Source organism: Pogona vitticeps, chromosome 5 (genome assembly GCF_051106095.1).
Source record: "Pogona vitticeps strain Pit_001003342236 chromosome 5, PviZW2.1, whole genome shotgun sequence".
Lineage (NCBI taxonomy): Eukaryota > Metazoa > Chordata > Lepidosauria > Squamata > Agamidae > Pogona > Pogona vitticeps.
In genome coordinates, this window is record NC_135787.1 from 5,147,020 (window position 1) to 5,162,726 (window position 15,707).

The 15,707-nt window shown below is 49.7% G+C and overlaps 1 protein-coding gene across 4 annotated transcripts in view; it reads left to right on the top strand.

Moving 5' to 3' along the window:
- MAVS (mitochondrial antiviral signaling protein) overlaps positions 1-15,707 on the top strand; it is a 41,717-nt gene that overhangs the window by 11,984 nt on the left and 14,026 nt on the right. Inside the window, exons 1-4 of one of the 4 annotated variants that reach the window (XM_020806632.3) lie at positions 94-139; positions 3,354-3,483; positions 6,421-6,595; positions 15,033-15,331. In XM_020806632.3, coding sequence (XP_020662291.3) covers positions 3,367-3,483; positions 6,421-6,595; positions 15,033-15,331 — 591 coding nt within the window. In that variant the 5' untranslated portion in view covers positions 94-139; positions 3,354-3,366. Of the gene's footprint in view, positions 1-93; positions 140-191; positions 634-3,353; positions 3,484-6,420; positions 6,596-15,032; positions 15,332-15,707 lie in introns of those variants that run through there. The other 3 variants (XM_073002114.2, XM_073002115.2, XM_073002116.2) reach the window with 3 other exon arrangements.

The window sequence follows — 15,707 nt, forward strand, 5'->3', positions numbered from 1 at the left end:
GCGCGCGCGCGCGCGCGAGAGATTCCCCCCCCCCCGGCCCTCCTCCTCCTCCTCCTCCTTTCCCGGCCGGCGCCTCCCACTTTCCTCGGGCGGCTTCCGCTGAGCTCGACTTTTTGCGCGGTGGGCGTGCGAAGGTCAGGTAAGGTTTGTCAAGCGCGGGGAAGTTCCCCTGTGAACGTGGGGAAGCGTGTCGGGAAGTTGCAACGTTGCAATTCCTTGGGTTCTTCTGCCCCCCCCTCCTTTTCTCTCCCGAGTTAGCTGGGTTTTAGGGGGATCCCTTTCCCTTGAACCGCCCCCCTCCCTTGCCCAGCCGGAAATGGTGCCGCCGGGAATGTCCCGGGCCACTTTCACTTTCATCCTCCGACCGTGGAGGAACAGGCGACGCGGGAGAGTCGGGGTGCGCGTGTGTGCAATGCATTTATTTTAAACAGCCCGCAAGCTTGCAATGCCTGTACACGTTGGCCTGGCAGCCGGAGGGCCCGAGGGAATCCGGAGGATGCCCTTTTGAAAGAAACGGGGCTTAGGAAGGGAGCTTTCGCGGAAGTGGGTGGCTGAGCTTCTGCAGAAAGCCGTTGGACGGGGAGAAGGCAGAAGAAACGGGCCCACGGCTGATCTATAAAGTACGTCGACAGGGTATGCTGCCTATAACATCACAATCGCAATATGAAATAAGTAACCGGAGTAACTCTTGCATTTTTGATCTAAGTGCTTAGGATGAAAAAAAAATCAGCATTTTTCATTTTAGAGAAACTGTTGAGGACTTTTTCCAATGACACTTATGTAAAAAAAAAAGGAAAAGAAAGAACAGCCAATGGGCAACTGTTGTGAAGGTGTTACCGGGGGGGGGGGCACCCAGGCTTCTTCTTGTTGAAATGGCAAGAGTCTTGTGTCACCTGAGAGGCTTCCGGGTGAGAGATGTGCAGATCAGTGATTTTGGTGCAGATCAGCGAATGTGGACTAAAGCTTTTGGAATTCTCCCAGTCTCAAAAGAAGAGCGGTTGTCCAAAACTGGCGCATCTGCCACACCTTTGTCCAGGAGGACCTGGTGGATGTGTTAGCAGACGTGGGGAATTTTAGCTCAAACCAGCAAGGATTTGTATGCGCGTGTGTGCATATGTGCTCTCTCTCTCTTTCACTCATTCACACACACAAAAGATGGGGAGAGAAGGGAAGCTAGAAGGAAGCAAAATCAATGAAGAGTCTAGTGATAGCTTTAAAAACTGACACGTTTCATTTGATGTATGCTGTTGCTTCTACCCATGCAGAACAAGCAGTGACAATTCTGTAGAACTGTGGTTCCCAACCTTGGGTCACCAAGATGTTCTTGGACTACAGCTCCCAGAAATCCTGGCCTGCACAGCGAGTGATGAAGGCTTCTGGGAGTTTTAGTCCAAGAACATCTGGGGAATAGAGATGGGCACGAGGTGGTTCGTCCCAGTTCGTAAAGGGGGCAGCACAGCTGTTGCTCCTCCCCTTCCCCCACCTCCTGTGGCTCAATCAGCCACTCACCAGGCCAGATTCCATGATTTTCAATGGATCTCCCAGTCCTGGCAAGAGCTCAGACTTCTGTGGCCCCGCCCTCTTGGCTGATCTGCCACTCAAACAAAAGGGCGGGGCAGAGAAGTCCGTGCTCTTGCCTGTAACTGGGAGATCAGCGGAGGAAGTGGGAAAAGCAAGGGAGCTGGGCGTGGGGAGTGGCTGTTTGAGGCAAAGGAGGCGGGAAGGGGAGGAGCAACACCTTTACGAACTGGGACAAATTGATTTTGTACCAGTCTCTGCTAGGGACCTAAGGTTGGAAAACCACTGGTATAGAATAAAAGAGTTTCAGTGGCAAGCGCCCAGAGCTTGGGAGAATGGGGCTTTTTTGGACTACAACTTCCAGAATCTCCAGCCAGCACTGGGAGTTGTAGTTCAGAAAAGTAACCTTCTAAGCTGTAGAAATAGCAAGGTATTGTTGGGGATGGGAGCAAACATTCTGTTTACCCAGTGCAGTATAGTGGATAGGGTGACAGACTAGGGTTCAGGAGATCCAAGTTTGAATCCCTGCTCAGCCGTGGAAACAGTCATGGAAGCTGGCACTGGAGAAAACACTCCTTAAATATCTCAAATACCTTGGAAGTCCTACTAGGATCACTATAAGTGTAATGGGACTTGATAGCACATTTAAAAAAAGGTAGATGTCCTGAGATTATAGTGAGCAAAAAAAAAAAAAACACAAACCCAATCAGTAAAAGAGAAAGAAAAAAAATCCAGTTATCTCAATTCAGGCCAGGGATAATAGGGCCAGACTTCCTGATAAATGTTCATTCCGCATGTAGGTAGGTGTATTCCTCTGAGGTTCCTTATTTTCAAGAACAGCCAGGTCAAGGTTAGCTGCAGAACATCCTGCTAGCTGTTGCTTTTTCTGGAGGCCTCAGTGTTGCTTTGATGCCAGTTAACCTTGTACATACTGTGCTTTCCCTTCCAGGGTCTCTGTATGTGTGGCTTCTCCTCTTTGCTCCTCAGAACAGCTGTGTAAAGTGGGTTAGGTTGAGAGATGATGAATGCAGGTTCAAGATGCAGTTAAACCCAGTGCATCTTGAAAGCCAGTATTGAGTCCACAGTGCCATGTTAGATCTTAGTGACAAGGATGACCCATTTTCCTACATAACAAAAGATGACATTCTGGCTCTTGGAGAAATGTCGGCCTGCCTTTAGCAGGACAGCCCATGTCTGTTCAAGATATCGCAGGCACCTATTGCTCGATGCCTATGACGTCACCAGTAACAAGCAAACACTCTTCCAAGATAGCTGTATAATCAAACAGTAATTGATTAACAAGTGTTGTGTGTGTGTGTGTGTGTGTGTGTGTGTGTGTGTGTGTGTGAGAGAGAGAGAGAGAGAGAGAGAGAGCTGTTCTTCTGTCCTTAGATGGACCTTTCTCAAGCTGGTTCCCTCCAGATTTGAAACACAGCATATACAATCCCTCTACCATGACCGTGTTGGCTTGGATGGAAAGATGTTGCCCCTCTGGAGGCCACCAGCTCAAGAGAAGGCTGGGCGTAGAGTGTAGAACCAACCACTGAGATGTGCTCTGCTCTCTGAGGGCAAAGTGTAGCTGGGTTGAGGCCTCTTTTGCAGCCTCTGGTAGAAACCTGTGAGTTATTAAAACATCCTTTTCTGGGGGATCTTAAGGAGCACAGAAAGATGCAAAAAGGGGGGGGGCTTCAAGACCCGCACAGGAGCTGTAGCTCACAGACTCCTCCTTTTAAGGTGCCACAAGATTAGTGGTGGTTGCTTCTGAGAACCGTATTTGACTAAACTGCTCGTTTCACCGTCTCTTTCTCTCCCACTCCCCCGCACCCTTCTTCTAGCTGTTCGTGGAAGATGTCGTTTGCTGAGGACAAAGTGAAAAAGTACATTGACAAGAATCTGAGGAGGTTTCAGAACCGGGTCAGAGTGGCTCAGATGCTCCACCTGAGTTGCCTCACGGATGCTGACCGGGTAACTGTCGGGCCCTTTGCCGAGGAGAAGCTGGGCTGATTTCTCCCAGCGGCAAATCCTTCGGAAGTGCAGGCAAAAAACATAGAAGGGGAGGGGGCTTGGTGGCGAGGGGTAAGAGTTACTGCTCACTCGCGGAGGGCAGAGTTACAAGCATTTCACTGCAGGATCAGGCCCTGGCTTCTTCCGTTAGAAATAGGCTGGTCAACCTGGGGGTGGGTGAGGGGGAGGCTGGGTTAGGGTTATTGTGCCCCCCACCCCACCCCCCACAGCTAGAAAAATTAGGTTGCCCTCTGCGGTGCAGACATGAACCTTGGCAAAGCAATGGTGAGTGGGCTAGATGAGGGTTTCAGTACTCCTCGGGAGTAAATTTCCTAAACTCGGAAAAGACTTAGTGCTGAAGAAATGCAGAGAGAAAGTTGTCAGTCAGAGCAAAGCGTTTTGTGGCATATTTGTCCCCAGATTTTAGACGACTCGGTTGTTGTCACAGTTACACTGGTCATTTGGCCATTTTGCTTGTGGTTGTTACGTTCTCCTTATGAGCAGGCCAAGAAAATAGAGAGAAAATTCTTTGGCTCCCCTTACAAAAAATAATATAATACAACAAAAAGGAAGACATCCCATGCTATTTAGGAATGAAAAAGTGGTATAAAATCTGGAAAATTCCTGGGGAAATGCTTTTTAAATGCTCTTTTAAAGTCACTGTTGAAATGAACTACGGGTTATGTGTCACCTCTAAAAAGTAATCGTATAACTACATTACTGTTTGCAAGTAATATACAGAATATCATTTCCTAAATATTTTAGTCTGTCTTTTCATGTGACAACACTGAAGAAATGACACTTGGCTACAAGGAAAAGCAGTGAGTATACAGCTTGTATAACAGTGTAAATATGCTGTCCTCTCAAAATAATTCAACACACAGCCATTAATGTCTAAACCGCTGGCAACAAAAGTGAGTACAGTCCTAAGGGACAAGGTCCAAATTGGGCCCAAGTAGCCGTTTCCCCCCCCTGATGTCATGAGACCCATTGTTGTCACAAGTCTCAGGTGTGAAGGGGGAGCAGGTGTTCTCACTCTCACTCTCTCAGACTAGTCACTGGAAGTTCCACATGGCATTTCATGGTCATGAACGATCTGAGGATCTGAAAAAAACTAATTGTTGCTCTACCTCAAGATGGCCTAGGTTATAAGAAGATTGCCAAAGCCCTGAAACTGAGCTGCAGCATGATGGCCAAGACCAGATAGCGGTTTACGAGGTTCCACTCAGAACGGGCCTCGCCAGGGTCAACCAAAGAAGTTGAGTGCCCATGCTCAGGGTCCTATCCAGAGGTTGGCTTTGGGAAACAGACGTATGAGTGCAGCCAGCATTGCTGCAGAGGTTGAAGGGGCGGGGGTCAGCCTGTCAGTGCTCAGACCCTACGTTGCACACAGCATCAAATTGGTCTCCAAGGCTGTCATTCCAGAAGGACGCCTCTTCTGAAGATGATGCACAAGAAAGTCCGCATAGGGTTTGCTACACACAAGCAGACCGAGGGCATGGATTTCTGGAACCATGTCCTGTGGTCCGATGAGACCAAGATACAGTGGTGCCTTGCTTGACGACGTTAATCCATTCCAGCGAAATCGCTGTAGAGTGAAATTGTTGTCAAGCGAAATTAAAAAGCCCATTAGAATGCATTAGAAAACGGTTAATGCATTCTAATGGGCGAAATACCTCATCGTAAAGCGAAGATCCTCCATATGGTGGCCATTTTCTGCTCCCTGTAGAGCGAAGAATCCGTCTCTAACACAGCAGGGAGCCATTTTGAACAACGGGGGGCTATTTTGGAAACCCGACGATCAGCTGTTTTGATCGTCTTAAAGCGAAAAATCGGTTCCCTGCTCCGGGAACCGATCATCGTAAAGCGTTTTTTTTTTTTTGCTATCGAAACATTGTTTTGCAATCGCAAAAACCTAATCATTAAGCAGATTCATCGTGGAGCGGGGTAGTCGTTAAGCGGGGCACCACTGTAAACTTATTTGGTTCAGATTGTGTCAAGTGTGTGTGACGGAAACCAGGTGAGGAGTACAAAGACAAGCGTGTCGTGCCTGCAGTCAAGCATGGTGGTGGGAGTGGCATGGCCTGAAGCCACATGAGTGCTGCCGGCACTGGGGAGCTACAGTTCATTGAGGGAACCATGAATGCCAACATACAGTGACATACTGAAGCAGAGCATGATCCATTTGGAGACTGGGCTGCAGGGCAGTATTCCAACATGATAACAACCCCAAACACATCCAAAATGACAAATGCCTTGCTAAAGAAGCTGAGGGTAAAGGTGATGGACTGGCCAAGCATGTCTCCAGACCTAAACCTTATTGAGCATCCGTGGGGCATCCTGAAATGGAAGGTGGAGGTACGCAAGGTCTCTAACATCCACCAGCTCTGTGATGTCGTCATGGAGGAGTGGAAGAGGACTCCAGGGGACACTTGTGAAGCTCTGGGAAACTCTGTGCCCAAGAGGTTTAAGGCAGTGCTGGAAAATAATGGTGGTTGCACAAAATGTTGACACTTTGTGCCCAATTTGGACACCTGAGACTTAGGGGTGTACTCACTTTCGTTGCCAGCGATTTAGGCACTAATGGCTGTGTGTTGTGTTATTTTGAGGGGGCAGCACATTTACACTGTTATACAAGCTGTATACTCACTGCTTTACATTGTAGCCAAGTGTCATTTCTTCAGTGTTGTCACATGAAAATATACACTAAAATATCTGTGATACACCCTAGTTATTTGCAACCTAGTTGCAAATGACTATATTACTTGCATCTAGTGACTTCCAAGCTGTGGCCGGAGCCACCACAGTCAATCCTCATTCAGGTGTGCTGAGGACTTTGATGCGGTGTGTCCCTTTCCTCGGCTTGAGAGTGTCTTCCCTTTTTTTTTTTTTTTGCAGGAGGAGATCACCTCCTATGAGCGCAACTATGGGAACAGCCGAGCTGTCTGGCATTTCTTGCAACTCCTCCACATCAGGGTCGGCTGGGTACAACAGTTCATAGATGCACTCTGGGAGGACAACATTGGAGACCTCGCTCAAGAAATCCAGGACGTTTACGAACGACACCTGCTCCGTAAGTTTTCTGCACTTCTTTTGCCTCTCTTTTGCTTCTGAGCAAAAGGGAGAACATCAGCTTTGTGGAAGGGCAGAACCCCTGAAAGCACAGAAGGCAGCTGCCAAGCACACGGGGTGGGGATGGGTCTGGATCATCAGTGGAAGATGCAACGCCTCCTTTGCAATAACCTCTAGGTTGGATTTGCATGATGTCTCCCTGTTTGGAGAGTTTAGCTGCTCTGTGTCAGGGTGAGAGCTGAGAAAGACGGAAGTTCTCAGTGCACTAGGTTGGCTTCTAGTTCGTTGCTGCAGAATAATTCTTAAAAGAGTGAATGCCACTCTTCTTTTAAAAAATGTGAATTATGAATGGAGAGAAACACATTCTGGAAAGTGCCGTGTACCCTCAGAGCAGAAGTGGCATCTAATCGCTCATAGTCTGTCCCTCTTTGAGGAAGGGACATTGGCTTCTGAAACACACACACACAGAGTTGCCGGGACTGACTCTTACGTTCATCTGGCTTGATCTTGTCTAAAGTGCCTCCAACCTTCTGAAGTGGGGCAGAAGACGGCAAGATACCAGACCAGCAGCCAGCCTGGGGGCGTCCTTCGGTCTTTATTGACTAGTAGGGAAAAGGATGAAGGCCTGGCCCATCAGGATGGCTTCAAAATAGGGTCTTGCCATGCCTGAACTATGATCTTTGCCCTCTTCCTCTCCCCCCCACCCCCAGTTCTGCATAAATTAGGAAGATGGAAAAACAAGTGGGTGTATAGAGAAGACTAGACTTACAGTAATGATCACTGGACAGCTCCTACCTCCCCCCCTCCATGAATTTTTAAAGGTTAAAGATAGATTCACAGACGATGGCTAATCGCAAGCCATAAGATTTCTTAGGGGAGTCTTTGGCTTGCAATTGGCGGCCATCAGAATGAAGAAAGGGCTCACCGCTACATCAGAAGCAGAGTTAGGCACCAAGAATCCGTTCCCTTTAAAAGATGATTTCATAATGCTGTAAGAAAAAGAAACCTTCAAAATGGGGTTTATGCCAGCCCATCAGCTGAGTCTGGGGAATGTCATCGGTCTGTCTTGGTGAGACCTTATAAAATGATAGCAAAAGGGAGGACCTTGAATTGCTTGTGTCAGTTGATGTAATCCGTGATTCACGACAGTTAAGCTTGCTTTCTGTTTTCTCCCCCTGCTTTTCTGTTGCCTCATCGTTTACAAATTGCTATGGCACGTGATGAAACCTGTAGTTTGCATAATGTTTTTTTAAAAAATGGTATCAGTGAGATGGTGGTATTTATTGCAGGTGTGAGGGTTCGTAAGTCTGGGCTGTCTTTTCCTCAATAAACGGACGAGACTCTTGAGGTATATCAAACGGCAACGTATTTATTTCAACCTTAACATCATCAGTAACTATACCCATGAAGGGGTTCAAGGACGTTTGGAGACCAAGGTTCTGCTTGGAAGGAGTCCACAAACTATGTACAAATGGGTTAGAGTTCTCTGGATTCCAGGGTCCTGTTGAAGGCGGCACAGGTTCTGGTCCAGGGTTCACTTCTTCGTCCAGGGATATTAAGGGTAGGGTCTCCTCGTCTCCACTCCAGCCGTCCCAAGAGGATCCTTCTCCTACTGTGAAGCCCCAGGGGCCGGGTAACCCCCCAGCTTCCTCAACTCGGCGATATGCCATTGGCGCTTACGTTCCAACTCTCTGGCAACCGCCTCCCGCTCCTCTCGTAGTTTCCTGCGCCACTCTTTTGCCTCCGTCTCTCCCCAGTAAGACGGGCGAGGTTTCAGCCCCAGTTGTCGTCGCCTTTCTGCCTCCTCATGGGGTACTCTAACCTGCTCCCATTTGTGGGTCCAGGGGTCCTCCATCCAGACCCACTCCCACTCGCCTGGAATATCTCTGGGCTTCCCCCTTATATCCCCCATCCCCGCTTCTATCTCCTCCCCTCTTTTTCCCGCCTGAATCCGTCCCGTTTCGCGGGTGATCTTTAACCCCTTCACTTCCTCTTCTAGGTCCCGGGTATCTACCCCCTTGCTCAGGGTAAGGGTTCCGCCGCATTCTGCTCCCCAATCAGGGGTTTCCACTCCTTTCTCCTCCCGTCGCGGTGGGGATGGTGGGGGGGAAGTCTGGGTTTGGCTGCTATTCTTCGGGAGCAGCGGCACTCCAACCATGGCTTCCACTTTGGGAGCCTCACATACCCCCCCATCCGAGAGTGCCGCTCGCTCCTCCTCGCTCCGCGCCCACGGACCCTGCCGGGAAAAAAAGAATCTACGTTAGAGGGCTCTTTACCCTTGCGATACTGGACAGTGAACGAATAGGGTTGCAAGGCTAGATACCATCGGGTGAGTCTGGGGTTAGTCTCCTTCATACGGTTCAACCATTGGAGGGGGGCATGGTCTGTCACCAAGGTGAAGGGTGCCCCTTGGAGATAATATTTCAAGGCGTGAGTGGCCCATCTTATGGCTAACGCCTCCTTTTCTATAACTGCATATTTTTCCTCCCGAGGTTTTAACTTCCGGCTCAAATAGAGAATAGGATATTCGTTTCCCTCCCTCACTTGAGACAACACCGCTCCCAGACCCCGATCCGAGGCGTCGGTGAATAAGACAAAGGGACAATTGAAATCTGGGGAGAATCTGATGGGTAGCTCGCAGATTATTCCCTTCAAGGTCTCGAAGGCCTTTTCCTGAGCTGTGCCCCATTTTACCTTAACCGAAGCCCCTTTTCTGGTAAGGTCGGTGAGAGGGGCAGCTATAGATGTGAACTGGGGTATAAACTGCCTGTAATAACCGATCAGGCCCAAAAATTGCTGCACCTCCTTTTTGGTCCGGGGCCTATACCACTGGGAAATCTTCGTCACCTTCTCCTCCTGCGGTTGCACCTCTCCTTGACCCACTTTGAAGCCCAGATACTCTACTTTATCCAAGCCGATTCGGCATTTTTTGGGATTAACGGTTAACCCGGCCTTTTTTAACTCATTAAGTACTCTCCTTAAGTGAGATAGGTGCTCTTCCCAACTGGCACTGAAAACAATAATGTCATCTATGTACGCAGCAGCCCATTCCCTCTGAGATTCTAACAACCGATCCATAAGCCTCTGAAAGGTCGCGGCCGCTCCGTGGAGCCCGAACGGCATCTTAACAAATTGGAAGAGCCCCTTGGGGGTGCAAAAGGCTGTTTTCTCACGATCTTGAGCCCTCACGGGAATTTGCCAATATCCCTTAGTTAAATCGATTGAACTCAGGTATCGGGCGTTCCCCAATTTATCCAGCAGGTCCCCCACCTTGGGCATGGGATAAGCATCAAATTTGGAAACCTCATTGACCTTTCGAAAATCTACACAGAACCTTAAAGACCCATCGGGTTTGGGTACAATGACAGGGAAGCTGCGCCATGGGCCCTTGGCGGGTTCTATCACCCCAATGTTCAGCATGTCTTCTACTTCCTTTTCCATTAGAGCCTTTACGTGATGGGGCCACGTTCTCCCATTCTCCCTTACTACCACTCCGGGGTCGGTTTCAATGGTGTGTTCTACCAGATTCGTTTGGCCCGGGACCTTGGAAAACACCTGGGGAAATTCAGCTTTCAGGGAAAGGGCTTGCCCCCTTTGGGCGGGGTTCAGGAGTTTGCCCACAGTTATGTCTTCTTCTTCCCGCATCTCCCCGACCTCAGGTCCCAATTCCTCATCGGTTTCCCCATCGAAGAAGCATTCACGGTCTACCCACGCTTTTAGTAGATTTACGTGAAAAACCTGCTTTTTTCTTTTTCTATCTGGGGTTTCTACTTCGTAATCCACCTCACTAACCCGCCTTAACACTTCGTAAGGTCCATGCCATTTAGCCAGAAATTTAGAAGTCTCGGTAGGCAACAACACCAATACTCTCTGTCCTTTCTCAAATTCCCTGGGCTTCACCTTTCTATTGTAACGCTCTTTCTGTTTCCCCTGTGTTTGGGCTAGATTTTCCTGGGCCACCTCCCAGGCTATCTTCAAATTGTTCCTCATCTCTACTATTTGCTGCAGGGCATTCCGTGATGCATCTTCTCCTTCCTCCCACTTTTCGCGGATTAGGTCCAGTATTCCCCTTGGCTTCCTCCCGTACAACAATTCAAATGGCGAGAAACCCGTCGAGGATTGAGGGGCTTCTCGCACTGCAAACATTAAAGGGTTAACAAACATGTGCCATTTTTTGGGATGTTCCATCGCCACCTTTCTCAACATTCCCTTCAGAGTCCGATTGAACCTTTCCACCAAGCCATTGGCCTGGGGATGGTAAATGGAAGTCCGGAGGGGTTTGACCCCTAATAGTTCCCATATTTGCTTGAATGTTAAACTCATGAAATTGGTCCCTTGGTCTGTTAGTACCTCCCTCGGAAATCCCACCCTCGAAAATACCCCCAAGAGCTCTTTAGCCAATATTTTCGCCGTGGTCGACCTCAATGGGAGGGCCTCCGGGTACCGTGTAGCATAGTCAATGATCACCAACACGTATTGATGCCCCCCTTCGGATTTGGTCAGGGGCCCTACAATGTCCATGGCAATTCGATCAAATGGTCTATCCACCAACGGCATAGGTACCAGGCCTGCCCCTGGGCCGGTCTTGGGCTGCGTTAGCTGGCATTTTGGGCATGATTTACAGTATTCTTCGACGTGCTTCACCATGTCAGGCCAGAAAAACCTTTGGCGGATGTGGGCCAAAGTTTTCTGCGTGGCCAAATGCCCAGCCAATGGCAAATCGTGGGCCCAATGCATTACCCAGCTCCTCAAGTGGTCCGGGACTACCAGGGTCGATTCCTCCCCCTGCTCCCCTCGGCGTACTTGGTACAGCAATCCCCGGCGCACCTCAAACCCTTCCCCATTCACCGGGGTCTCTCCCTCTGGGTTGGCTTTCTGGAAACAGGACTCCAGGGAAGGATCATCTTGTTGCAGGCCCCTTACTTGATCTCTGGACAACTGCATTACTTCTCCTTCCCCTTCTCCCTCGCCTCTTTCACCAACCAATCCGTCTTCTGCTCGTCGCGCCAAATCCTCTAGGCCTGGCCAGTCCCTGCCCAACAGCATCTCGCGGGTTAAGCCAGGGACAACTCCCACCTCCAATGTTGCCTCCTGAGTTCCGATAGTCACGTTTGCCCTGGCCGTATCATATTCTTTGGCGTCCCCGTGGATGCACCTTACTACCACCGTCTCCCCTAGTCTTGGTCCCTCTAGTTCTCGTACCAACGATCGGGTGCACCCAGTGTCTATTAAGGCCCTTTTTCTCTGGCCGTTGACCTCCGCTGTTACCACCCACCCAGGATGGAACTTCTCACCCACCTTAGCGGCGTTCGCATATATGTTGGCCCATGCATATTCTTCTGCCGGGCAGAATTTCCGGATGTGGCCGAACTGGCTGCAGCCGAAGCAGGCGGTCATCTTTTCCTTCCCCTGGTTCCAGGTGGGCGCTAGCTTGCTCTTTGACGGGTCGGTCGTGATCGTCGGGCGAGGAATCCGCGACCCCGTTGTGTTCACGTACTCGATGCGGTCGGGGCCTTGTTTTTTAGGAGTCGTCATCTGGTTCCCTCGTGGAGCTCCTGTGATCGTTGCCTCCGCCATCTTGTCTTTGCTCCGGGGTTTCTCTCCTCCTGCCGCAGGGCGGTTTAACCATGGATCCTCTGCTCCTAGATAGTCTTCCAGTAGTGTAACAGCGCCTTCTACCGACGTTGGTTTGTGTTTCACCACCCAGTTCCTGGGTCCGGGGCTAAGCGTTGATACTAATTGCTCCAGTATCATTAACTGTAGCACCTGTTCCGCCGTTTTTCCTTTCGGTTGCACCCATCTCGTGGCGTTCACTCTCATCTTTTGCGCCACCGTTCGTGGGTGTATGCCCGGCTTCAGTCGTAGCTCCCTAAATCGTCTGCGATAGGCTTCCTCATTCAGATTCAGCGTGTTAAGGATCGCCGTCTTGACCTTTTCGTAATCTCCTGCGTCTTCTGGGTCTAACGTGTCCACTATTTCTTGGGGTAGGCCCGTCAGGTAGGGTGTCACGATGAGGGCCCACTGGTCCTTTGGCCATTGTGCCGAAACCGCCACACGTTCAAATATGTTCAGGAATGCCGCCGGATCGTCTTGAGGACCCATCTTTTGGAGTTTGATTGGCGGCCGATGTGCGATAGCCCCTCTTCCTTCCGTTGCTGCTGCTTTGGTAGATAGCCCTATTTGTGTTCTACTTAGTTGATCTATGATCAGTTTCTGCTGGTCTGCCAGTTGTCGCATCAGCGCCTCTTGGCCTTCTGCTATTTGTCGTATCCAGCCATCCGTCTCTTGAGGGACTGACAGCCCCACGTTGGGCGCCAGTATGTGAGGGTTCGTAAGTCTGGGCTGTCTTTTCCTCAATAAACGGACGAGACTCTTGAGGTATATCAAACGGCAACGTATTTATTTCAACCTTAACATCATCAGTAACTATACCCATGAAGGGGTTCAAGGACGTTTGGAGACCAAGGTTCTGCTTGGAAGGAGTCCACAAACTATGTACAAATGGGTTAGAGTTCTCTGGATTCCAGGGTCCTGTTGAAGGCGGCACAGGTTCTGGTCCAGGGTTCACTTCTTCGTCCAGGGATATTAAGGGTAGGGTCTCCTCGTCTCCACTCCAGCCGTCCCAAGAGGATCCTTCTCCTACTGTGAAGCCCCAGGGGCCGGGTAACCCCCCAGCTTCCTCAACTCGGCGATATGCCATTGGCGCTTACGTTCCAACTCTCTGGCAACCGCCTCCCGCTCCTCTCGTAGTTTCCTGCGCCACTCTTTTGCCTCCGTCTCTCCCCAGTAAGACGGGCGAGGTTTCAGCCCCAGTTGTCGTCGCCTTTCTGCCTCCTCATGGGGTACTCTAACCTGCTCCCATTTGTGGGTCCAGGGGTCCTCCATCCAGACCCACTCCCACCCGCCTGGAATATCTCTGGGCTTCCCCCTTATATCCCCCATCCCCGCTTCTATCTCCTCCCCTCTTTTTCCCGCCTGAATCCGTCCCGTTTCGCGGGTGATCTTTAACCCCTTCACTTCCTCTTCTAGGTCCCGGGTATCTACCCCCTTGCTCAGGGTAAGGGTTCCGCCGCATTCTGCTCCCCAATCAGGGGTTTCCACTCCTTTCTCCTCCCGTCGCGGTGGGGATGGTGGGGGGGAAGTCTGGGTTTGGCTGCTATTCTTCGGGAGCAGCGGCACTCCAACCATGGCTTCCACTTTGGGAGCCTCAGGGTATATTTGATTTAGATCACAATATAAATTTTAAAAATTCAGTTTTTGACCATTTTAATTTTTTAAAAAATCAATTTTTGGATTTAAATCGTGATTTAAAAGCACAATTTAAATCAAGTTGGTTTTTTAAAAATAATTGATTTAAATCAAGTTTTTTTAAAAACAAAGTTATAAAAATGTTGATTTGTTGTAGTTCACAAAATGACCACCAGCGCCTGTCCTGTTAAAGACTCGCAGGCTGCTCATGTCATCTGTGTCTGCTTTCCTCCACCATGGCACTTTTGGTGAGCTTTGGACTATAACATCTATCATCTGCCACTGTAGGTTCTGCTGGCCGGGGTTGGTGGCAGTTGTAGTCCAAAACACCTGGAGTTCTCCAAGTGTGTGTTTTTCGCTGCTAGACGGTGCAGGATGAAATCTAGAGTGCTTTCCTTTCTCTACCATGGCAGGGTGCTTTTCCGGGAAGTCATTCCTGAGGCACAGATAAGAAATCAAAGGCAGTTGGGACAGTTTCACTTGAGCCCAGCAGTCTGTGGCTCTACTGTGGCCAGGCGTGGTTTGGTAGCCATGGCACCACCACCTCTCCCGAGTCCGGACATGTTCCATGAACAAACAGAGCAGTTCCGTATACTCTGGTGAGTCAGGGGGAGTGGAAAAAAATAGAAGGAATTTGTGCCGTTAAAATGATCACTGAAAGTTCAAGCTTGGAAGCCCCGTGGTACTTTGCACGTGAGTTTAACTTCGGATCCGTAATAATTAAGTGAGTTTAAGTCAGTGTGTAGAGAGTAAAAGAGCGAGTAATAGAGTGTGTAGTTTGTGAAATTCTGAGGAGTGATTAGCTACTGAAGATATCAATGAATCAATCTTTGTAATCAATAAACCAAAGTTTTATTTTAAAGAAATTGAAGTATGGACCTGAATCTTTCTGAAGTAATGGTGATTTTGAGATCACCTGGTGGCAGGAAGTGTAAAAGAAGAGAGTGTTTGCTTTTGTGTGCTCTGAGGCTTGAAGGTCAAGCAAAGGGCCACGAGGGTGGACGCCACGTATTACGCAAAAGTAATAATGACAAGTCACTCGGGGTTAGTGACTTAAAGAAACCGCCTGAGGGCATCGCTGGTGTGGCTCCAATCAGAGTGCTTCGGTTGTGCATTTCTGTGGCCCTTTGCTGTGCTCTGCCCCCACCCAGAGAAAGGAGCCGGGACTCATTCTTGTGTTGCTTTTCCAGCCTCTCCAAGAAGGAATGTGCCAGCCCCGGCTGCATCCTGCGCCACGCCGAAGGCTTCTGCATTACCTGGGCCGAGGGCCTTGAGCTGCAACCCTTCTCCTCCTGCTGAACCGGCCCTGCCTCCTGGACAAAGCCCGCCGCTCGCTCGTGACGCCCGGCCTCCGGTGCCTGCGGATGCCCCGAGGCCTGCACCCTCCGCCGTGAGCCCTGAAGTGCCCCATGATATGAGCGAGGCCAGTCCTCCCATTCAAGAGACAGAGCTTCCCTCCAAGAGCAGTGAGATGACGGTCAGACCTAAGGTTCGTTTTCCTCCGAATGTCGTTGTGTCGCTTGATGGGCGAGGAAACCTGGCTCTTTCAAATCAGGTTGGGATTGGACGTACTTTTCTAACGCTTGCTAAATGGCACGAGCGCTCTAGGGATGGGGGAGACCCTAAGACCAAGCAGTACGCCTGCCTTTTTAAGCCAGCGAAGAAGGACAGGTGGCCTTGGTCTCTATTCCTCAGTGACAGGTAGCTACCACACTTTCTTTTAAAAATAATAATTTTAATGTCCTTAGTGTTCAGTTAACAAATCCTTCTATACTAGTGTGGAAGAACAGGGACCTCACTGCACCTTAACCATCAATTCATTAGTACAGACTTACACAGATGTGTATAAGGCAGATGTGTGTGGG